This window comes from Chelonia mydas, chromosome 9 (genome assembly GCF_015237465.2).
Source record: "Chelonia mydas isolate rCheMyd1 chromosome 9, rCheMyd1.pri.v2, whole genome shotgun sequence".
Lineage (NCBI taxonomy): Eukaryota > Metazoa > Chordata > Testudines > Cheloniidae > Chelonia > Chelonia mydas.
The window spans coordinates 54,018,592-54,042,830 of record NC_057855.1 but is presented as its reverse complement, the minus strand read 5'-3'; the positions used below and the strand labels follow the sequence as shown (position 1 = coordinate 54,042,830).

At 45.7% G+C, this 24,239-nt stretch overlaps 2 protein-coding genes across 11 annotated transcripts in view; one reads left to right on the top strand and one right to left on the bottom strand.

Moving 5' to 3' along the window:
• The window catches only part of DTYMK (deoxythymidylate kinase), a 54,486-nt gene extending 48,404 nt beyond the window's left edge, over window positions 1-6,082 (bottom strand). For 7 of the 8 annotated variants that reach the window (XR_005226646.2, XM_037908072.2, XM_037908071.2 and 4 more), the window contains exons 1-2: window positions 5,752-6,082; window positions 4,404-4,512 (exon numbers count right to left, since the gene is read on the bottom strand). Coding sequence is in view for 7 of the 8 variants with exons in the window: in XM_037908072.2 (XP_037764000.1) it covers window positions 4,404-4,512; window positions 5,752-5,947 (305 nt within the window). In the remaining variant the exon portion in view is untranslated. The remainder of the gene's footprint in view (window positions 1-4,403; window positions 4,513-5,751) is intronic. The other variant, XM_027829632.3, reaches the window with a different exon arrangement.
• A 29-nt stretch (window positions 6,083-6,111) lies between these two features.
• Window positions 6,112-24,239, top strand: part of ING5 (inhibitor of growth family member 5) — a 53,732-nt gene continuing 35,604 nt past the window's right edge. Inside the window, exons 1-2 of one of the 3 annotated variants that reach the window (XM_037908075.2) lie at window positions 6,112-6,229; window positions 6,654-6,816. In XM_037908075.2, the coding sequence (XP_037764003.1) occupies window positions 6,780-6,816 (37 nt within the window). In that variant the 5' untranslated portion in view covers window positions 6,112-6,229; window positions 6,654-6,779. Of the gene's footprint in view, window positions 6,230-6,653; window positions 6,817-24,239 lie in introns of those variants that run through there. The other 2 variants (XM_037908076.2, XM_043522459.1) reach the window with 2 other exon arrangements.

Below are 24,239 nucleotides of genomic sequence, written 5' to 3'. Positions count from 1 at the left end.
TCATCAGAATGGACGCATGTCTTCTGGAATGGTGGTTGAAGCATTAAGGGACATAAGAATCTTAAGTGCATTTGGCATATAAATATCTTGCGACAACGGCTACAACAGTGCCATGCAAATGCCTGTTCTCACTTTCAGGTGACATTGTAAACAAGAAGCTGGCAGCATTATCTTCTGCAAATGTAAACAAACTTGTTTGTCTGAACGATTGGCTGAACAAGAAGTATGACTGAGTGGACTTGAAGGCTCTAAAGTTTTACATTTTATTTTTGCATGCAGGTTTTTTTTTTTTACATAATTCTACATTTGGAGGTTCAACTTTCATGATAAAGAGATTGCACTATAGTACTTGTATTAGGTGAATTGAAAAATACTATTTCTTTTGTTTTTTTAAGGTGCAAATACTTGTAGTCAAAAATAAAGTGAGCACTGTACACTTTGTATTCTGTGTTGTAATTGAAATCAATATATTTGAAAATGTACAAAACATCTACAAATATTTAAGTAAATGGCATTCTATTATTGTTTAATCGCGCGATTAATTGTGATTAATTTGACAGCCACTTAACTTGACAGCCCTAGTTTAAAGCATTTTGTAAATGCATGAAACCAAAATCAAAGAAAAAAGGCTAACAAAGCAGCAGCAGCGTGGGCATTATGGAAAGCTGTCACTAATCTTTCCAGCCTGGTAGCACTCCAGGAAAGACAACTGGAGGATTACAAATTTGAGTTGGATATAGTTAAGGATAATTTAGCTCAGTATAAGGCAACGTAGTGTACCAGTGCAGCTTCAGCATTACAGAACGCAACAGCTCTATAGGCAAAAACAGGAGAGTGTGAACATTTAAAACTGAAAGTAGAAAACCTGAATGGAGAAATATCTACATTGCAAATGAAACTGGGGGATGTTCAGGCAGCTCTCAGAACAGTGTTTTAAGAAAATACAGTAACTCCTTACTTAAAGTCGTCCCGGTTAACGTTGTTTCGTTGCTGATCAATGAGAGAACATGCTCGTTTAAAGTTGTGCAATGCTCCCTTATAAAGTCGTTTGGCAGCCACCTGCTTTGTCCACTGCTTGCAGGAAGAGCAGCCCGTTGGAGCTAGCTGGTGCAGGCTTGGAACCAGGGCGGACCGGCAGCCCTCCATAAGCTCCCCACTCCCCTAAGATTCCCTGTGCAGCAGCTGCCCAGCAGGCTATCAGTTGCTGGCAGTTCAGCTGTCCCTCCCCCACACTGCCGTGTGCTGCTCCTGCCCTCTGCCTTGGAGCTGCTCTTGGAAGCCTCCTGCTTGCTGTGCGGCGGGGGCGGGGGGGGGGGGGGGGGGGGGGGGGGGGGGGGGGGGGGGGGGGGGGAGAAGGGGACTAATGTCAGGGTGTCCCACTGCCCCCTACTTACCCCATCTCCATGGGGGGGCGGCACGACACAACAGGGCTCAGAATGGAGGGAACTTCCTGGGAGCAGCTGCTGTCTCAACTTGCTGATCTACTTAACAAGGCAGTGTACTTAGAGTGGAGTCAGCCTACTTAAAGGGGCAATGCACATCTCTATCTTTCACACACAGGGTGTGTGTCTCTGTCTGCCATGCTGTCTCCCTTCCCTTCATTCGTGCTGCCTTGTAGAGTGTGAGGCTACATTAACAACAATGGGTTAACCCTTGTGGACTCAGCCAAAACCTAGTTCATCATTTAGCAGTAAGGCGTTCCCTGGGAAATATCCCACTCTCTTTCACCTTCTGACTTCACCACCTCAACCAAGCTTCATGATCATCATCGCTGTGTACAGTTTAAAACTTGTACTGTATGTATATGTATGTGTATATACACATACATATACACACAGTGTAAGTTTTAAACAAACAATTTAATGTGTATATAATATAGTCTTCTGTCTGGTGAAAAAAATTTCCCTGGAACCTAACCGCCCCCCATTTACATTAATTCTTATGGGGAAATTGGATTCGCTTAACATCATTTTGCTTAAATTCGCATTTTTTCAGGAACATAATTACAAGGTTAAGCGAGGAGTTTCTGTAAGGCTCGGGCCCGGATAAGCAGTGACCAGGTATGGGTGGGCTTTTTTGGCCTCTATAACTTTCTGGTTTGTAGCCTCCTGGGCTTTTTCTGCCTTTTTTGCTGCCTCGATTTTTTTTTTTTTTTGGCTTCCAGTCTAGCTAACTTCAGCCTTTGCTTTTGGTCATCCTAGCCCCTCTGTTTTTAACCTAGCTATTCCTAAGAGTTAGAAAGAAAAAAAAAAGCCCTGGCTTGTAAAATTTTTCTGTGCTGTAACCTGATAACTTTTGTCTCTGATAGCTGTTCTCAGCTTACAGAAAAATTCTTTTGTTATGGAGATGCTCTGTTCCCAGGCAAAGAGACAGAATAAACTAACTGCTTTTAGCTTAAAACCTGCTTTCAAGCAGTCCAAAGGGGAAAAAAAATTGTTCCTACTGTGCTTCTGGTTCAAAATGATCTTTGGTTCAAAATGATCCCACCGCTCTGCCACCATGTCAAGGTTCCTTCCCCACTCTGAATTTTAGGGTACAGATGTGGGGACCTGCATGAAAGACCTCCTAAGCTTATTTTTACCAGCTTAGGTTAAAAACTTTACCAAGGTACAAACTTTGCCTTGTCCTTGAACAGTATGCTGCCACCACCAAGCATTTTAAACAAAGAACAGGAAAAGAGACCACTTGGAGACGTCTTCCCCCAAAATATCCCCCCCCCAAACCCTACACCCCCTTTCCTGGGGAAGGCTTGATAATAATCCTCACCAATTGGTACAGGTGAACACAGACCCAAACCCTTGGATTTTAAGAACAATGAAAAATTAATTAGGTTTTTAAAAGAAGAATTTTAATTAAAGAAAAGGTAAAAGAATCACCTCTGTAAAATCAGGATGGTAAATACCTTACAGGGTAATCAGATTTAAAACACAGAGAATCCCTCTAGGCAAAACCTTAAGTTACAAAAAGACACAAAAACAGGAATATACATTCCCTCCAGCACAGCTTATTTTACAAGCCATTAAACAAAAGAAAATCTAATGCATTTCTAGCTAGATTACTTACTAACTTTACAGGAGTTGTAAGGCTTGCATTCCTGATCTGTTCCTGGCAAAAGCATCACACAGACAGACAGAACCCTTTGTTCCACCCCGCTCCAGATCTGAAAGTATCTTGTCCCCTTATTGGTCATTTTCAGTCAGGTGCCAGTGAGGTTACCTTAGCTTCTTAACCCTTTACAGGTGAAAGGGTTTTGCCTCTGGCCAGGAGGGATTTTATAGCACTGTATACAGAAAGGTGGTTACCCTTCCCTTTATATTTATGACATATGTCATTAAAAAGGAGATACTGGCCATAACTGCCGGGGTTGTGCCAATAGTAACTGGAACCCAACCGGATTTCAATGCTTTAGCTTTTAAGACTGCATTGTTAGAGGGTTTGAATTCAAAAATGAAGGTGAATTTAGGACCCATAGATCCAGCTAGTGGGTACCCAGAGTTAAAACAGGACATTTTTTGAGCAGCTATAGTTTTTCAAGACATGCTGGGACAATTGGAAAAAGGAATTGACAGGAGAATGGAACCTATCCAGGTGGTAGCTTTTGCCAACAACAGGCCCCCAGATCTCCAAGGGGAACCAGGGGAAAAGGGGCCTGATGCACAATGGCATGTTAGAGGAAGAGAATAGGGAGATGCAAGAGACAGCAGAGGAGCAAAAGGAAGAAATGGATATGTGTATCAGATGCAGAATAGAGGATATATGGCACTGAGAATGAAGGCATGGAGGAAGCTCATGATGTCATGAGAACCAAAAGAGAAATGGGATGGGAAGCCCACAAGTGAGTTATTGTAGAGGGTTGTCCAGTTAGAAAGGCAAGAGGAATTGACTGACAGGGCTTCTGTAACTCTCATAATGGACCCTGTATCATTGGTGCCACCCCAATAGTGGTGCCCACCTCCTTGGACTTCCCCTGAGGTAGTAGCCCAACTACAGTATGACAAATGGGGGCGTCCCATTGTAGCGGCAATAACGGGGAGATATGGGAAACAAACATGCCCCACAATGTTAATTCACACAGGTGCATTGGTATGTGTGCTTGGAGAGTAGTGGCTTCCCAGAGATGCTTTGGAAACCGAAAATTCAAACACAGTTAATATCATATACAGGGGAGACAATAAAAGCATTTATCACAAGACCATTCCTGACCTGTGTAGGAAATCAGGAGTCATGGGTAAAATATTTTTTTCAGAAACAGGATCAAATTGGGAATGGGGCTGCCTAAATCAACCAAGCTATGCCTTGAGCTCTAGGAACTGGGTTAAGGTGGGTGCCCTAAAGTGTGCAGGTAATACTCAGGATTCAAAGCTGTGCACATTACTTTAAAACTCAAGAAGAATTATATTTACACTTGTTCCCAGCGGTTAGCAGAGAAAAGCAGATGCACTGTGTGGTCCTCCAAATTGCTCTTGTTCTCCAAGTAGGAGCTAATTAGCCGCCCAATTTCTGTTGTTCTGTCTGTAAGAAAGAGTACAAGAACAAATCTGGTGAGTTATGCAGTCTCTTGCTTCAGTTACTGTGCAATATGACTTAAGATTTACTCAATGTACAAATTCCATGGAACAAATATTTTAAACCCAAAACTAAAACCAGTCACGCTTGGACATACATGCAGCTGTTCTGAAAATCCAAGTGTTCAATTTTAAAATTGCTATGCAAAGAGAATATTCAAGTTGCCAAAACCAAAACCAAAAACCAGGAGGTGCCATAATATGGGAAGCACAATCTCAATGGCAGAGTAAAAATAAACGGGACAGAGAGGAGTAAATGCACTAAATGTAGGGAAACATGACAGAAAAACCATGTGAACTGGCCTTTCTAGTGCGGCAATACATTTCCACCCCAAAGAATTCACTGTGACAGTCAAGGGACCATGCAACACCACAGCTGAGAATGCAGCTAAAGGTATTGGTGTTATATTCCCCCAATATTTTCAATAGCCTTTCCCCAAGTGGAGGGGGGGCACGCCCCAGGACAAAGCAAACACTAGCCAAGAGTGTGAATGGATACAGAAGAAGTATACCTTTAAGATGACTAGACATGGCAGGCATAAAAAGGGGGGCAAGACACAGCACCATTGGTTTTATTTTCCTGAACGGAAGGCTAGCTTTCAAACTTTGGGGAACACTGCTTACTGGAAAGCCACAGCAATCACCAGCCATTGGTGTGCACCCCTCAGGGCCCCCCACCCCTTGTTAGTGTGCTAAAGGGGGCTGCCCCACCCTGCATCAGTGGAGTTAATGTTGCTAACGCCTCCCCCGACTTCCCCACTCCCGTCAGCGGGGTTAGTGGTGTCTCCCCCATCCATGTCACTGGGGTTGGCGGTGACCCCTATGTCATGGCGGTAACTGTACCACACCCTCCTATGTCACAGCGGTAACCGTGCCCCACCCTCCCCTCCATGTCACGGGTGTTGGGAGTATTCCCCCCATTACAGGGGTCAGCGTTCCCCCCCACTTCCCTTTCGTGTTACTTGGATTGGTGGTGTCCACCCACCTGTAGTACCTCCCATATCACGGAGATGGGTGGTAACCCCCACCTCCTCTCCCTTCCAAGTCACAAGGGTAACGGTGTCCCCAGACCTCCCCAGGGTTAGCGGGGCCTCCCAACCCCGTCCATATCACGGGGGTTGAGGGCGGCAGGGCGCGGGAGGCGCGCAGGAAAGGTGGAGGGGGAAGGGCCAGGCTCCCCCCATACCCGGGAATCGCAGGAGCTCGGCGAGGTGCCCAGATTCCCGCAGCGCTTCCACCAGCCTCCGGCTCTGCGTGGTCTTCCCGGTCCGGTCCACCCCCTCCAGCACCACCAGCGCCCCGCGTCTGCAGGCCATGGCCGAAGCGGCCCGAGCCACAACCGTTACCAACCCCGGCGACACAGGCACGAGAAGGGGGAGCATCCCACTTCCGGCGAAGCATAGAGAGCCGCACGTGGACAGTCTAGACAGCTGGGGCTGCCGCAGGCGTCCAAGTCCGCCAAGGCGGAGCTCCGCCCGCTGCCCCACCCCATCTGTCTAGCTCCGCCGGGGGGCAAGACCGCACGGGGACTGGGCGCAGGGTTTGCCTAGAGTACCTGCCTATCGGCAGCTACACAGTAGAAGGCCCACTGGCGCCGGGGGCTCTGTCCTTAGACGGAGGGCTGTGGGGGAGACACTGTTGCGGCCTCGTTACCCTAGACTGGGGTGGGGGAAGAGTTACTGGCTGACACTGTCCCGGGCAGGGGGGGAGGAGAGGCTGTCACTGTCCCGGGTTGTGGGTGGGTGTGTGAGAGTCTGTCACTGCCCCCGGGGTGGGGAGAGGGGAAGATGTCACTGCTCCGGAGGGGGAGGGGTTAGAGGCGGTCACTGCCCCAGGCTGGGGGCTAGTTACAGGTTGTCATTGCCCGGGGCTGGGGAAGAGGGAGGCTGTCACTTCCAAAGGCGGGGCGGGCTACAGACTAGCACTGCCCAGGGCAGGGGTGGAAAAGAGGCTGAAGGGAAGGCGGGTCTGCATGAGAGAAGGCTGGTGGCGCGCGCATGCCGGTACCACCTCCCAGTCCCTGGGTGATACCTGCCCCTTCCTCCTTTGGCGCTTATGCTGTTGCCCCGCCTTCTTATTGATATACAGCTGGCGGTGTCCCGGGCGGCCAATCAGCGGCGGCAGCTCCTGAATATGGAATGAGGCCGGGGCTGCGGCCCTTGTCATGCGGGCCCGAGCGACCGGATAACAACGCGGCAGGGAGCGGGACACAAGATGGCGACAGCCATGTACCTGGAGCACTATCTGGACAGTGAGTGGCGGGCCCGGCGCGGAGAGCGGGGCGCCAAACCCCCTTTGGAGGGAGAGGGAACGGGGACAGGCGCCAGGGACGGGGCGCCTGCGGAGGGAGGGTCCCCAAGGCGGGGCGGGCGGGGGTACTGGAAGGGGGGGAGCGGAGGCGGTGACACCGCCCAGCTTGGGAGGGGCGGCCCTTGGCGGGAGCGCTGTTGTTACCGCAGCTGGCTGCGGGAATTACAACTGCGTCACTCTCCTGCGGGGGGCGTGGCATTTTGTGCGTCATCAACCACGTCTGTTGCTTGTGTCATCTTTAGGTGCCGAGGGCGGGAGTAGTTCAATCTGTTCTGTTTAGTGCCCCTCCCTTGTTCCTGGGCGCCGCTGTTTGTTCTCTGGACTGCCCCTTCCTGCCTCAGGAGGCTTCCCCATCCCCCTGTCAACGCTCCCCCTCCCATCCCCAGGGTGCTGACACCCACACCCTGCCTGCCTCAGCTCTCCTTCCTTTCCTTATGGATAGGGACCAACCAAATTCATGGCCATGAAAAATGTGTCACAGACTGTGAAATCTTGTCTCCCCCTGTGAAGTCTGATGTTTTGTGTGCTTTTACCCTAATCTATACAGATTTCATGGGGTAGAGCAGCATTTCTCAAATGTCGGGTCGTGACCCAAAAGGGAGTTGCAAGGGGGTACACAGTTTTGCCACTCTTACTTCTTCACTGCCTTCAGAACTGGGCAACCAGAGAGCAGCAGCTGTTGGCTGGGCAACCAGCTCTGAAGGCAGCGTCCTGCCAAGAGCAGCACAGAAGTAAGGGTGCCAATACCATACCATGCCACCCTTACTTCTGTGCAGCTGCCTTCAGAGCTGGGCGGCCAGAGAGTGACGGCTGCTAACTGAGAGCCTAGCGCTGCAGGCTGCAGCGCAGAAGTAAAGGTGGTAATACCATGCCATGCCAGCCTTACTTCTCCGCTGCTGCTGGTGGCAGTGCTGCCTTCAGAGCTGGTCTCCCAGCCAATTGCCACCAGTCTCCAGCTGCCACCAGTGTACAGCAGTACTGTAACTCACCCTACAATATTCTTAAAAAGAAAAGGAGTACTTGTGGCACCTTAGAGACTAACCCATTTATTTGAGCATGAGCTTTCGTGAGCTACAGCTCACTTCATCGGATGCATACTGTAGAAACTGCAGAAGACATTATATACACAGAGACCATGAAACAATACCTCCTCCCACCCCACTCTCCTGCTGGTAATAGCTTATCTAAAGTGATCATCAAGTTGGGCCATTTCCAGCACAAATCCAGGTTTTCTCACCCTCCGCCCCCCCCCCCCCCCCCCAAACTCACTCTCCTGCTGGTAATAGCCCATCCAAAGTGACCACTCTCTTCACAATGTGTATGATAAACAAGGTGGGCCATTTCCTGCACAAATCCAGGTTCTCTCACCCCCTCAACCCCCTCCAAAAACCACACACAAACTCACTCTCCTGCTGGTAATAGCCTATCCAAAGTGACCACTCTCCCTACAATGTGCATGATAATCAAGGTGAGCCATTTCCAGCACAAATCCAGGTTTTCTCACCCCCCCCCCCCCCCCCCCCCCCACAAATTCACTCTCCTGCTGGTAATAGCTCATCCAAACTGACCACTCTCCTTACAATGTGTACGATAATCAAGGTGGGCCATTTCCAGCATAAATCCAAGTTTAACCAGAACGTCTGGGGGGGTGGGGGCTAGGAAAAAACAAGGGGAAATAGGCTACCTTGCATAATGACTTAGCCACTCCCAGTCTCTATTTAAGCCTAAATTAATAGTATCCAATTTGCAAATGAATTCCAATTCAGCAGTTTCTCGCTGAAGTCTGGATTTGAAGTTTTTTTGTTGTAAGATAGCGACCTTCGTGTCTTTGATTGCGTGACCAGAGAGATGGAAGTGTTCTCCGACTGGTTTATGAATGTTATAATTCTTGACATCTGATTTGTGTCCATTTATTCTTTTACGTAGAGACTGTCCAGTTTGACCAATGTACATGGCAGAGGGGCATTGCTGGCACATGATGGCATATATCACATTGGTGGATATGCAGGTGAACGAGCCTCTGATAGTGTGCCTGATGTTATTAGGCCCTGTGATGGTGTCCCCTGAATAGATATGTGGGCACAGTTGGCAACGGGCTTTGTTGCAAGGATAGGTTCCTGGGTTAGTGGTTCTGTTGTGTGGTATGTGGTTGTTGGTGAGTATTTGCTTCAGGTTGGGGGGCTGTCTGTAGGCAAGGACTGGCCTGTCTCCCAAGATTTGTGAGAGTGTTGGGTCATCCTTCAGGATAGGTTGTAGATCCTTAATAATGCGTTGGAGGGGTTTTAGTTGGGGGCTGAAGGTGACGGCTAGTGGCGTTCTGTTATTTTCTTTGTTAGGCCTGTCCTGTAGTAGGTGACTTCTGGGAACTCTTCTGGCTCTATCAATCTGTTTCTTCACTTCCGCAGGTGGGTATTGTAGTTGTAAGAATGCTTGATAGAGATCTTGTAGGTGTTTGTCTCTGTCTGAGGGGTTGGAGCAAATGCGGTTGTATCGCAGAGCTTGGCTGTAGACGATGGATTGCGTGGTGTGGTCAGGGTGAAAGCTGGAGGCATGTAGGTAGGAATAGCGGTCAGTAGGTTTCCGGTATAGGGTGGTGTTTATGTGACCATTGTTTATTAGCACTGTAGTGTCCAGGAAGTGGATCTCTTGTGTGGACTGGACCAGGCTGAGGTTGATGGTGGGATGGAAATTGTTGAAATCATGGTGGAATTCCTCAAGGGCTTCTTTTCCATGGGTCCAGATGATGAAGATGTCATCAATATAGCGCAAGTAGAGTAGGGGCGTTAGGGGACGAGAGCTGAGGAAGCGTTGTTCTAAGCCAGCCATAAAAATGTTGGCATACTGTGGGGCCATGCGGGTACCCATAGCAGTGCCGCTGATCTGAAGGTATACATTGTCCCCAAATGTAAAATAGTTATGGGTAAGGACAAAGTCACAAAGTTCAGCCACCAGGTTAGCCGTGACATTATCGGGGATAGTGTTCTTGACGGCTTGTAGTCCATCTTTGTGTGGAATGTTGTTGTAGAGGGCTTCTACATCCATAGTGGCCAGGATGGTGTTATCAGGAAGATCACCGATGGATTGTAGTTTCCTCAGGAAGTCAGTGGTGTCTCGAAGGTAGCTGGGAGTGCTGGTAGCGTAGGGCCTGAGGAGGGAGTCTACATAGCCAGACAATCCTGCTGTCAGGGTGCCAATGCCTGAGATGATGGGGCGCCCAGGATTTCCAGGTTTATGGATCTTGGGTAGTAGATAGAATATCCCAGGTCGGGGTTCCAGGGGTGTGTCTGTGCGGATTTGATCTTGTGCTTTTTCAGGGAGTTTCTTGAGCAAATGCTGTAGTTTCTTTTGGTAACTCTCAGTGGGATCAGAGGGTAATGGCTTGTAGAAAGTGGTGTTGGAGAGCTGCCGAGCAGCCTCTTGTTCATATTCCGACCTATTCATGATGACAACAGCACCTCCTTTGTCAGCCTTTTTGATTATGATGTCAGAGTTGTTTCTGAGGCTGTGGATGGCATTGTGTTCCACATGGCTGAGGTTATGGGGCAAGTGATGCTGCTTTTCCACAATTTCAGCCCGTGCACATCGGCGGAAGCACTCTATGTAGAAGTCCAGTCTGCTGTTTCGACCTTCAGGAGGAGTCCACCTAGAATCCTTCTTTTTGTAGTGTTGGTAGGGAGGTCTCTGTGGATTAGTATGTTGTTCAGAGGTGTGTTGGAAATATTCCTTGAGTCGGAGACGTCAAAAATAGGATTCTAGGTCACCACAGAACTGTACCATGTTCGTGGGGGTGGAGGGGCAGAAGGAGAGGCCCCGAGATAGGACAGCTGCTTCTGCTGGGCTGAGAGTATAGTTGGATAGGTTAACAATATTGCTGGGTGGGTTGAGGGAACCATTGCTGTGGCCCCTTGTGGCATGCAGTAGTTTAGAAAGTTTAGTGTCCTTTTTCTTTTGTAGAGAAGCAAAGTGTGTATTGTAAATGGCTTGTCTAGTTTTAGTAAAGTCCAGCCACGAGGAAGTTTGTGTAGAAGGTTGGTTTTTTATGAGAGTATCCATTTTTGAGAGCTCATTCTTTATCTTTCCCTGTTTGCTGTAGAGGATGTTGATCAGGTGGTTCCGCAGATTCTTTGAGAGCGTGTGGCACACGCTGTCATCATAGTCTGTGTGGTATGTAGATTGTAATGGATTTTTTACCTTCAGTCCTTTTGGTACGATGTCCATCTGTTTGCATTTGGAAAGGAAGATGATGTCTGTCTGTATCTGTACAAGTTTTGTCATGCAGTTGATAGATTTCCACTCTATACGGCTAAATGCAATGCCTTGCATAATGACAGGTTTCAGAGTAATAGCCACGTTAGTCTGTATTCGCAAAAAGAAAAGGAGTACTTGTGGCACCTTAGAGACTAACCAGTTTATTTGAGCATAAGCTTTCGTGAGCTACAGCTCACTTCATCGGATGCATACTGTGGAAAGTATAGAAGATCTTTTTATACACACAAAGCATGAAAAAATGCGTGTTTACCACTACAAAAGGATTTCTCTCCCCCCACCCCACTCTCCTGCTGGTAATAGCTTATCTAAAGTGATCACTCGCCTCACAATGTGTATGATAATCAAGGTGGGCCATTTCCAGCACAAATCCAGGTTTTCTTCCCCTCCCCCCACAAACCCACTCTCCTGTTGGTAATAGCTTATCTAAAGTGATCACTCTCCTTACAATGTGTATGATAATCAAGGTGGGCTATTTCCAGCACAATTCCAGGGTTTAACAAGAACATCGGGGGGGGGGGGAGGGGGAGGTCACTAAACTGGGTGGAGAGGTAGATACGCTGGAGGGTAGGGATAGGATGCAGAGGGCCCTAGACAAATTAGAAGATTGGTCCAAAAGAAATCTGATGAGGTTCAACAAGGACAAGTGCAGAGTCCTGCACTTAGGAAGGAAGAATCCCATGTACCGCTACAGACTAGGGACCGAATGGCTACGCAGCAGTTCTGCAGAAAAGGACCTAGTGGTTACAGTGGATGAGAAGCTGGATATGAGTCAACAGTGTGCCCTTGTTGCCAAGAAGGCCAACGGCATTTTGGGATGCGTAAGTAGGAGCGTTGCCAGCAGATCGAGGGATGTGATCGTTCCCTTCTATTCGACATTGGTGAGGCCTCATCTGGAGTACTGTGTCCAGTTTTGGGCCCCACACTACAAGAAAGATGTGGAAAAATTGGAGAGAGTCCAGCAGAGGGCAACAAAAATGATTAGGCGGCTGGAACACATGAGTTATGAGGAGAGGCTGAGGGAACTGGGATTGTTTAGTCTACAGAAGAGAAGAATCGTGGGGGGATTTGATAGCTGCTTTCAGCTACCTGAAAGGGGGTTCCAAAGAGGATGGGTCTAGGCTGTTCTCACTGGTAGCAGATGACAGAATGAGGAGTAATGGTCTCAAGTTGCAGTGGGGGAGGTTTAGGTTGGATATTAGGAAAACTTTTTCACTAGGAGGGTGGTGAAAGACTGGAATGCGTTACCTAGGGAGGTGGTGGAATCTCCTTCCTTAGAAGTTTTTAAGGTCAGGCTTGACAAAGCCCTGGCTGGGATGATTTAGCTGGGGAATTGGTCCTGCTTTGAGCAGGGGGTTGGACTAGATGACCTCCTGAGGTCCCTTCCAACCCTGATATTCTATGATTCTATGTGTGCATGTGAGTATTTTGCCATGTGTTTTTTCGCCTACTGAAAGCTTAAGAGGAAATAAAACAAAAGGGAAAGATTCAAGGGAGTTTGCCCAAATCTTACCTTCTGAATCTCTTGTCATATGTAACTTTCAGTCCATGGGTCTGGCTGAGCTGGCGAGTGGCAGCATGACATGAGGAGACTTATCCATATTAGAGAAATGAGTCCAAATAAAAATATATTGTACTTGAGTAGCTCCAAAGCAGAAGTTTTGTTCCTTTGCAAGTTTAATTACAACTTTTTAAAAGAAGGAGAGCAGAACTGGCATTTAAATTTCTCTGCTTCCTTGAAGCCATAGAATTTAGAGGCTATTTTAAAAAAAAATAAATCCCCCCATCCCCCCAAAAATTCAGTCTCCTGGTGAGGGAAGTTTCTTGCTGGGGTTGTCTGCTGAAATTATTTAGTTTCTTCCCCCTCCAGTGTAATTGGATGAGCATGAAACATGTACTTGCCTATCTCCTTCCCCACTGTGCTATTGTGAGATTTGCTGCTACTCCTTGTTACCCTGAGGGGTCTGTTTATGTGATAATGTAAATACATTCTCATTGTCTTTGAAAGTACCTAGGCAGTGACTCCATACCAGGTGGAAAAACTACAGTCCTTTGTCTAGGATGGAGTATCTCCTGCATGGCTGGCAAACAAATTTTAAGAGTTATAATTTCAGTTTATGTCCATAATTTTGCATCACTTGATTGCACCTACATTACACAATGATATTAATCAGTGAGTTATGAGCTTTTCATTGGCACCTTGCATGACACTTACCAGATATATTTCATGACATTGAACAATTGGTACAGTAGAACTAGTTAAGGCAGCTGCAGTTCATTACCAGCTATCTGGGTGCCCCCTTGCTCTTGGGTTATTCTTAATGTCACAGGGTTACACTCCCTCTGCAGTAGCAGTCCTAGTTCCCACAGCTTATATAGGGGCTGCATAATAGCAGTCTTCAGCGACTTGCAAGGCTGCCATAAAAAAGATGCAGAAAAGTTGTTGCCTTTTGCCACATAGGGCAGGACAAGAAGCAGTGGGTTTAAACTACAGCGTAGTAGATTTAGATTAAATCTCAGGAAAAACTTCCTAACTGTAAGAACAGTAGGACAATGGACCAGACTACCTCAGGAAGTCTGGGAAGCTCCTTTACTAGAGGTTTTCAAAAGGAGGCTGGATAACCATCTGTCTTGGATGGTTTAGACTCAACAAATCCTTCATTTTGGCAGGGGGTTTACTCCGGGGGGAATTCTGCACCAAAAAATTAAAAATTCTGCACACAATATTTTGAAATTCTGCATATTCTATTTGTCAAAATAACACAATATAATCATGCCACTTACAATTATTTTGTTAATGTATTTCAAAATATTTGTCAGCAAGTATGTCTGTAACAATACAGACCAAAAAAATAAAAAAAGGTTCTGGTAATTTTTTTTGACAGATTCCTTACTAGGCATATTAATACACAATTTTGCGTAAGTCATTTAAATTACAATACAGACCTGTATTTCCTGCATCTGTCAGAAGCAGTGCAAAGGCTTTGGGGGAGGCAAGGGTAATGGAGGAGCTGAGGGAGAGGAAAGGAGCCTGGGAGTGAACCTGGAGGGTGCTGGGTGTGGGTGGGACATTTTTCTTTGGGGTTGGGGTGGTATTGTTATGGTGTTGGGAAGCCTCCCCCATGCCGTCCCTGGCTGACCCCAAGCCTCTCCCATTCAGTCAGGCACGTCTGCCCCTGTCCCCACACCCCCCCGTCTCCGTCGGTCTCTGCAGCCGTCCTCCCACATCCCCAGGCTCAATGCTGTCAGCCCACTAGCTGCTGAGCCCATGCTCCAGTCTGTCCCGTCCCCCCACTAGCCATTCTGAGCCTCAGTCTGTGACCCCCCCCCCATCAGCCCTGTGTGCCCCACTGTAACGATGCTGGTTCTGGTGGGACCCAACTGAGAGTGCCAATTCAGGACAAATTGCTTAAAGCAGGGCAGTTACAGCCCAAGGCTGTGGTTTCTGTGCACACCAAGGCAAACCAAACCAGCCAAACAGAGAAGACTTTGGTTTTACCCCACTGGCTAACCACAAGTCACACAAGCAATTCCCTTAGACACTCCAGTTTCCCACTATCACCATCAGTGCCACTCATTATGGGGACAAATGGTTATGAAAACCAATACCCCAGTAAAAGAAAAAGGGTTCTCTCTATCCCAAAGGACCAAGCCCCAGACCCAGGTCAATATACAAATCAGATCTTACCCACAAATCACGCTGCTGCCAATCCTTTAGAATCTAAAATCTAAAGGTTTATTCATAAAAGGAAAAAGATATAGATGAGAGCAAGAATTGGTTAAATGGAATAAATTACATACAGTAATGGCAAAGTTCTTGGTTCAGGCATGTAGCAGTGGTGGAATAAACTGCAGGTTCAAATCAAGTCTCTGGAGTACATCCACAGCTGGGATGGGTCTTTCAGTCCTTGGTTCAAACCTTCAGTGTAGCAAAGTTCCTCCAGAGGTTAGGAGCAGGATTGAAGACAAGATGGAGGAGCTGCAGCAGCTTTTTATATTCTCTTGCCATGTGGTCTGTCCATCGCATGGCATGGCAAAACCTCAGAGTTCTGTCCATAGGCACCTCCCCCTGCATACCTTGCTGAGTCCCAAGGCATGTCTGCCTTCTCTCAATGGGTCAGTTGTATAGCTGATGGTCCTTAATGGGCCATCAAGCAGGCTAGGCAGAGCTGACACCAACTTGTCCGGGATGTCACCCAGAAGCATAGCATAAGTTTGAAATACAGACAGTATAGAGCCAGTATTCATAACTTCAACTACAAAAATGATACACACATATAGATAGCATAATCATAATCAGAAAACCGTAACCTTGTCTTAGACACCTTATTTGACCCCCTTTATATAAGATTTGGTGCCACTACAGGACCTTGGTTGCAACAATGATCTATACGGTCCCAGATTATGTCAATAACGTCACACCCACGCTGTCCTAACCTGGCTCTGTGGGCAGGATCCTGTGATGAACTCTACACCTGGGGGAATTCTGCCGCACTGGGCATAGAATTTTGTATTTTCCTGCATAAAATGCATTTTGCCTAAGAAGTGCTGCAGTTCCATGTTTTGCTCACCAGAGGCCAATGTGGCGCTAGAACAGCCGGCATGAATGCAGTTGGCTGCTCTGGTGCCACAGCGATCTCTGGTGGGCAAAAAGCAGAACTGCAGCACTTCTTAGTCAAAAAGTTTTTTATGCAGGAAAATACAAAATTATGCGAGACAGATTAATTCTGCACATCCACAGATGCACAGAATTCCCCCAGAAGTAGGGATTAGACTAGATGACCCTTGTGGTCCCTTCTAATATGATTCTAAGATAACAAAAAGTTTTAAATAAATTTGTGTAACAAAGAGTGGTGGAATCCGTATTATCCAGTGCTGGAGGCGATGGTGATAAAATCCACCTGGTGAGCTTCCCAGTTGTAATTGATCACAACTTGCTGAATGTTTTGCCTAATAAAAATTTGTTAGACCCATCTATTGAGTAAATGGATTTCAATCCTATAAGGGCCGTCTCTACATCCCCAGTTCTTTACAGACTCTCTCTCCACCCCTCTTTATAAAAGTGTTCCTCTCCTTGTGTAGCTGTTTCTCATAGATTGCAGGGCCACAAGGAACCCCTGCGATCATGTATTCTGACCTCCTGTATGACACAGGCCATAGAAATTCTCCAAAATAATTCCCAGAGCAGATATTTTAGAGAAACATCCAGTCCTGATTTACAAATTGTCGGTGATGGAGAATCTACCATAACCCTTGGTAAGTTTTTTCAGAAGTTAATTACTCTCACTGTTAAAAATATATGCCTTATTATCAGTCTGAATTTGTCTAGCTTCAACTTTTAGATGTTGGATCTTGTTATACCTTTGTCTGCTTGCTTGAGGAGCCAATTGTTAAATATTTGTTCCCCAGCTAGGTTCTTATAAACTGTAATCAAGACACCACTTAACCTTCTCTTTGTTAGTGTAAATAGATAAACTCAGGGAGGTCACTCATATCAGGCACTTTGTCTAATCCTTTAATCATTCTTGTGACTCTTTTCTGAACCCTCTCCAATTTATCAACTTCTTTCTTGAACTGTGGGCACCTGAACTGGATACTTCCAACAGTGGCTGCACTAGTGTCAGCTACAGAGATAAAATAGCCTCTCTATTCCTACTCAAGATTCCCCTGTTTTTGCATCCAGTGATCACATTTGCTCTTTTGGCCACAGCATTGCACTGGGAGCTCATGTTTAGCTGATTATCCACCTCCGACCCCAAATCGTATTCAGAATCCCTGCTTCCTGCGATAGTCCACAGTCACCCAAACTCATATTGTGTGCTGGCACCTGTCATACCAAATGATCCAGATTGCTCTATATCAGTTACCTGTCTCTTCATGGTTTACCATGCCCCCATTATTGTGGGTCTGTGACCAGGGTCCAAGGGGGGGGGCCACACTGAGGTTACTCAATTAGGGCAAACTGCAAAGAATGGAGCAAACAATCCCCAAAACTTGTGGTTATTTTAATACTTAGATTAACCAAGATAGCAACAAAACGGTTTCCATAATAGCTTACTGGTTACACAGAAGCCAAAACACAGTTCCCTAAAAAGCAACCCAGCCTGTGGGCTCCCTCCCAGACAGCCAAGTCAAATATGAAGGTTCTATCACAAAGGATCTGACATATTACCTCCCAGGTTAATATTTCAGATTTTACACAAATACACACTTACAGCCAATTCTTATTAACTAAACTAAAATTTATTAAAAAAAGAAAAGAGCATTGGTTAAAAGACCATTATACATACAGACATGATTACAGTTCTATCAGTTTCATACTAGAGATGGTGAGTTTTGGAGTTGCAAAGACTTCTTAGAATAAGTCCACAAGTTCAGTCCAATGTTCCATACCAGGGTGATCCAAATTAAATTGGAGACCTCAGTCTTGTAGCTCAATGCTTCCCCTGATAAAGGATAAGCAGATTTGAGATAAAAAGGATCAGGACCCAAAAGTCCTTTATACAGTTCCAGGCCTCCTCTTGACATCACGGTGTCCTCAGGTGAACAATAAGCAATCATCGCAACTTTGAAGTAGACCTGTTTCCTAAACTTCACTAGTAATGAGCTACACGGATTAACATAAGGCTATTGCCTGTGTTCCACCATTTGCAGGTGATATGCTATCTAATTCAAAGAGAAATCAATACAGTAATATCACTGTATTTTAAAAAAAACGAGGAGTACCTGTGGCACGTTAGAGGCTAACAAATTTATGCTCAAATAAATTTGTTAGTCTCTAAGGTGCCACAAGTACTCCTCCTTTTTTTGCTGGTACAGACTAACACGGCTACCACTCTGAAAACTGTATTTACAGTTCATTTAACTGTTAAGATCTTTTGATCTCAGAATTAACAGAATACATACAGCATAGACAGGAACTGTTAGATTACATTGTCAACCTCTAACAATATATATATAAACACACAAATTATCTATCAATATATCTCTTAAGGTTGAATCTGGATCAATTAGCCTGCAAGCTGCTCCTTCCTGGCCATGTGTCAGAGTTATCTGCAACTTTTATCAGTGATAATTTTATGTTTTCTTCCAGGTCATTGATAAAAATGTTAAATATGATTAACATTTCCATCTAGTAATGGATCAGTACCATTGTTAGGATTTGTTTTGTACCCAATACACTTGAAAAACTCCTCTTTTTCCTCAACTCTGCTGACTATAGATTTCTCCCTCTGTCCCTTTTTGTTTCCTTTATAAACCTTCTATAATTCTTAACTTCTGATTTACATTCATTATTGTCAGCTTCATCTTACTTCAGTTTGTTCCATTAAAAAAAAAATTGTATAGATGCCTTCACTTCTCTGTAAACCAGGTCAATTATTTTAAACCAGTAAGGCCTTTTCCTTAATTGTGACATTTTGGGCTTCTAGAAAAGTGTCCTTAAACAATTCCCTATTATTATTCACATTTTCCTGATTAACTTTTTCCTTCCAGCTGATTTGGCTCACAGTTGTTTCATCTTTGTGAAATTGGTCCTTTTAAAGCACATATTACTGATCTGGACTTCATTCTGTTTGCACACTATAAATTTTGAATTTGTGAGTTTGCTTTTCCTGGAAGTTTTTGTGGGTTTCATCTTCTTCTCCAGAATTTGGAATTTCAGATTGAAAAAGAGGAAGTGACTCACCTTGTGCAGTAACGATGGTTCTTTGAGATGTGTGTCCCTATGGGTGCTCCACTGTAGCTGTCTGTGTGCCCCTGTGCTTCTAATCAGAGATTTTTGGTAATAATGTCCCTTTGAGCCCGCACATGTGCCCTCCCTCCCTCATGGTTTGCCTCGAGGCTATTTAGCACTGCACGGGCGAACCCCCCTTACTTCCTTCTCTACCGCAGAGCCCTACAGAGAACTCCGAAGTAGTGGGGAGGAGGGCGGGTTGTGGAGCACCCATAGGGACACACATCTCGAAGAATCATCATTACTGCACAAGGTGAGTAACTTCCTCTTCTTCTTCGAGTAGTGTCCCAATGGGTGCTGCACTGTAGGTGACTCCCGAGCAGTACCCACCACTGGAGGCTGGGACTTCGGAGTGGAGTCTTTTACTACAGAGAGCACTGTGGAGTCAAAGATGGTGTCAGCGGCCAAATCTTTAGTGATCGCATAATTTTCTGCGTAAGTATAGGCAGAGGCCCAAGTCGTTGCTCTGTAGATTGCTGAGATAGGGGTATCCCTACGGAATGTGATTGAGGTAGAAACTGACCTCGTGGAGTGCATATGGACTCTGGACGGAAGCAAGTTGTGCCCTTGATAAGTGATTAATGCAACTAGAGACCCTTTTGGATAGTCTTTGAGCCGATATCACAGAGCTTTTGGATCTTTCTGTGGACAAAAGGAAGAGTTTAGGGGATTTTGTGAGAGATTTAAGTTACCAGTCTGCCTGAGGCGTCAGGTGATCAGGCTGAGGCCGCAGGATTTTTAGGGGATGAGATGAAGGAGCACACCAAGTGACTAAGTTTAAAGCTTTATTAATAAAACAACAGCGGTGAGTGCTGGGTTCTCCCCACGTCGCTCAAAGGAAGGAAGAGAGCGTTAGTGCCCAAGCCTGTGAGTGCTGTGTTTTTTTTACGTTACTTAAAGGGAGGAAGAAAGCGTTAGTGCCCGAGCCCTTGCCCACTTTTATACTTACACACGCACAACCCAGGGCTGGCCAAGTCCGGGTGTAACATAAGAAGAAGACGGAGAAGGGTGGATGAGAATTCTGTCCTGTGCACAGGCTGTCCAGGGTCTGCTGTTGATCTCTGACTTGTTTTGGCTTTTGAGAGGATTTTTAAGCCCTGGGTTCTTCTGGGGGCGTTTCATTTAGGGACCTTTGTTTTCTGTGCTTTTTGTACCAGTTTAAACCAGCTTTTTGCAGCTTTCTGGGGTTGGAATTTAGGCTCCTGTCTTTCTTGGCAGGTAGCGGAGAATCTGTGTGCAGTGACCTTGGGCTGGAGTTAGCTTTTTATTTTCGGACCTAGCTGGAGCGTCGAGTTAACCCGTTCCTTTCTCCCTTCCTCTCCCTTCAGCCTCTCGCAACCTGCAAAGGAATCTTGTGAGGGGTTACCATTTAGGTTTTTACCCTCCGTCTGACATGGTGGCTAGTGTTACCGTTGGCCTCCTACACAAACAGCAATATAGCACAAACAAAATTGTTAGGGTGGCAACAATTGCATAGACCAGCCAGTAGTGGCTTTTGGCTTTATTAGTAACATAGCATAGCACATTTTTTTGTTGGCATAGATGCCCCATCCAGATGGCTGTGGCAAAGGCAGCTTTTTTTAGATTAAATGTGTGCTGCACCACTGTAAAGGAGGAGGCATTTGTGTGGAACATGGTTAGTTGTTTCCAGGTGTGCGTTAATAGAAGAAAAACATTGGGCGTGATTTATGAAAAATTAAACACAATATAATTAGAAACATTAACACTACTTTGGATAACAGCGGGCCAATGCACCGAAAAATTTTGCGCTTGAAATTGGAACTGCAAATTGAGGGGCACCCTGGGGTAGGTGGTCCTCCAAACATAGAATCATAGAATATCAGGGTTGGAAGGGACCTCAGGAGGTCATCTAGTCCAACCCCCTGCCAGGGCTTTGTCACACACACACACGGAGGTATTGGTAAACAGATGTGCTTTGGTGGGGGCATATTTTGATGCCTCCCCTTCCCAGCAGATATGTTGACCCACTTTATAAAAGCGGCCTGGTATTGCCTTTTTTACATATATTATTTGAGGGGGCTTTATAGGCCATAGCTGCCAGGTTTTGCCCTTTGCAATTTATGTGTGCTGATAGTTAGGGGCTGCAGTCAGCACATACCGCATAGCCTTGTCATTGGAGGGAGCCGCCTTTCACACGTTACGATGGACCACCCAGTTTTAGAGTCTTTTTAAAGGCCTGGCTGGATTTTTATAGCAGGGGCCCACACTTTTTTTATGGGACCAAAGGCCATGAGGGAGCAGGCTATGCCTGTGCAGTTTTAGTAAGTGAGCCTTTAGGAATAGCGAAAAGGCCATTGCTTTTGGGGAATTTCTGAGTGGGAATGGATTTCCCTGGGCCAGGCTTTATGGAGCAAATTTTTTTGGATGCCACGGACTTCTTAGGTTAAATATTATTGAAGCTGGGAGCACACAGAATTTTAAGCGAGTTGGTTTTTGGCCTTAATTAGTCCCCACAAGGTGTCCCGCGTGTGGAGGGCCAATTTGGCAGTGTGTTTGAGGGTGGAGGTGGCCACTGTAAGGTGAGTGAGATCTGCACTTGTGACCAGCCCCATGGCCTTTTTTAACTGTTTTAACTGTTGGTTTTTAATGGCCCCTTGCTGAATATTTTAAATACTAGCTGTCGTATTGGCCCCATCCCACAAGGAGTTTACTAAGGTTTGCCTTTTTGGGGGGGACAAGGACAACGTTTGCCTAAGGAGGGCAACTTGCAGGGTGGTCCCCCTTGTACAATTAGGAAGGAAGGCAGGGACCTGAAAGTGTGTTAAGGGCAGGTAAATATTTAAAGCTCCCAAGGTGGCATTAAGGAGGATTTAGCGTTGAGTGGCTTCTTTTTATTTGGTGGCCGGTAACATCTGCCACCACCACTGGTGGGGGGAGATGTGGAGGTGCTTTTTTAGAGTTGTTTTTTGAAGACTAGGGGCTAAGCAGAGGAGGCTACAATTTAAAAGGGATGCTGGAAATTGTTTGGGGCATGTAATATCTACCTTTCCACACTGGCGGGATGTGTGTGTGGATGAGTGAGTGATATACGTGATATACCAATATTTGGAACTGTGGGGGTTAGGTTGAACCCTACACCATTTGGGGACCAACATTGCAACCACATTTTGATGCTAGCTGTTAATGTGAAGCATTGACTTAGATGGCATATTGAACTTTTTTATGACATTGAAAACCTTTTTATGTACCCTTCCATCAATAGTTTACTTGAGCTGTTGTTTTTAGATTTTTTTTTTTTTTTTTTAGTGAAACCATACGCCCTGGCAGTATGGATGGAGATTTTTTTTTCTTAAAGGTAGGGACCATTGTTTTTAGGGGGACATAAACTTTTTGGGAGGGGGGTTTGGACGGCGATGGGACATAGTGTTGTTTTATGTGGTGTTGTCTGGCAGGGTAAGGAGTCCTTTTGGAGTAATTCCGTTTGGGATTTAATTGCAGGGGGATATGCAGGGCCAGGAGACCTGGGGCTTTTGGCAGGGGGATGCCCCTGGGAACATACCCAGGTAGTACACGGTGCCCACAATTGCCCCTAGGATGATGTGCCACAATTGCCCCCCTGCCAATGGATAGCTGACCTTTTTTTTTAATTAGGGCCAATTTTGGACAGTGGTAAAATTAACAAAAGAGAGGAAAAATGTTGGAAACCCGAGGACTTTTATAGATATGTGCCACCAAATATACACTGTTTTGCCCTGACGAATTTTGCTGGCCTGAAGCAGCAAGTGTGGTTTTACCACTTTTGTTTAGGGTGTTTTTGGGCTTTTGCTATTACTGCCTTGTTTTGTTAACAAAGCAAAAAGGGAAAGGAAAAGAACATTGCAAATGCATTTATTGGGGAAACTGAGGCATGGATGATAAATTTTTAAAGTTATTAATTGTTTTGCGACAGCCCTTTTTGGCTTTTGTTATGGATATTGTTTGCTTGGTTTAGGAGGTTACGGCAACAATATTGTGTTTAGGGATTAGGGATTGCTATTGCTTGCCAAAGGGCCTCCCATTCTGCTCCAGGCCACCACATGAGGAAAATAAGAATATAAGAATGGCCATATTGGATCAGACCAAAGGTCCATCCAGCCCAGTATCCTGTCCACCGACAGTGTCCAATGCCAGGTGCCCCAGAGGGAGTGAATCTAACAGGTAATAATCAAGTGATCTCTCTCCTGCCATCCATCTCCACCCTCCGACAAACAGAGGCTAGGGACACCATTCCTTACCCATCCTGGCTAATAGCCATTAATGGACTTAACCTCCATGAATTTATCCAGTTCTCTTTTAAACCCTGTTATAGTCCTAGCCTTCACAACCTCCTCAGGCAAGGAGTTCCACAGGTTGACTGTGTGCTGAGTGAAGAAGAACTTCCTTTTATTTGTTTTAAACCTGCTACCCATTAATTTCATTTGGTGGCCCCTAGTTCTTATATTATGGGAACAAGTAAATAACTTTACCTTATTCACTTTCTCCACACCACTCATGATTTTATACACCTCTATCATACCCCCCGTAGTCTCCTCTTTTCCAAGCTGAAAAGTCCTAGCCTCTTTAATCTCTCCTCATATGGGACCCATTCCAAACCCCTAATCATTTTAGTTGCCCTTTTCTGAACCTTTTCTAATACCAGTATATCTTTTTTGAGATGCGGGGACCACATCTGTACACAGTATTCAAGATGTGGGCGTGCCATGGATTTATATAAGGGCAATAAGATAGTCTTCCTCTTATTCTCTATCCCTTTTTTAATGATTCCTAACATCCCGTTTGCTTTTTTGACTTTTTTGACGCTGCACACTGCATGGACATCTTCAGAGAACTATCCACGATGACTCCAAAATCTTTCTCCTGATTAGTTATAGCTAAATTAGCCCCCATCATGTTGTATGTATAGTTGGGTTATTTTTTCCAATTTATTCACATTAAATTTCATTTGCCATTTTGTTGCCCAATCACTTAGTTTTGTGAGATCTTTTTGAAGTTCTTCACAGTCTGCTTTGGTTTTCACTATCTTGAGCAGTTTAGTATCATCTGCAAACTTTGCCACCTCGCTGTTTACCCCTTTCTCCAGATCATTTATGAATAAGTTGAATAGGTTTTGTTCCTCTGGGATTTCAGGGAGGCTTGGGGCTACCCACCAGGTATTTTGCTGTGGCCCTGTGGTGTTTATTTGCACTGCAGCCAAGGCACCTTTTTTTTTTTTTTTTTTTTTTGCTTTTTGCCACGCTGTGGCCCAGGCCCCAGTGGCAGCTTGGATCATGGAGGGCCTTTGGAGGTATGTATATATTTCTTATAATAATTATTATTTAGATAATTTTATGGGTAGCTGAAGACCCAGATGCTCCAGGCCGGTG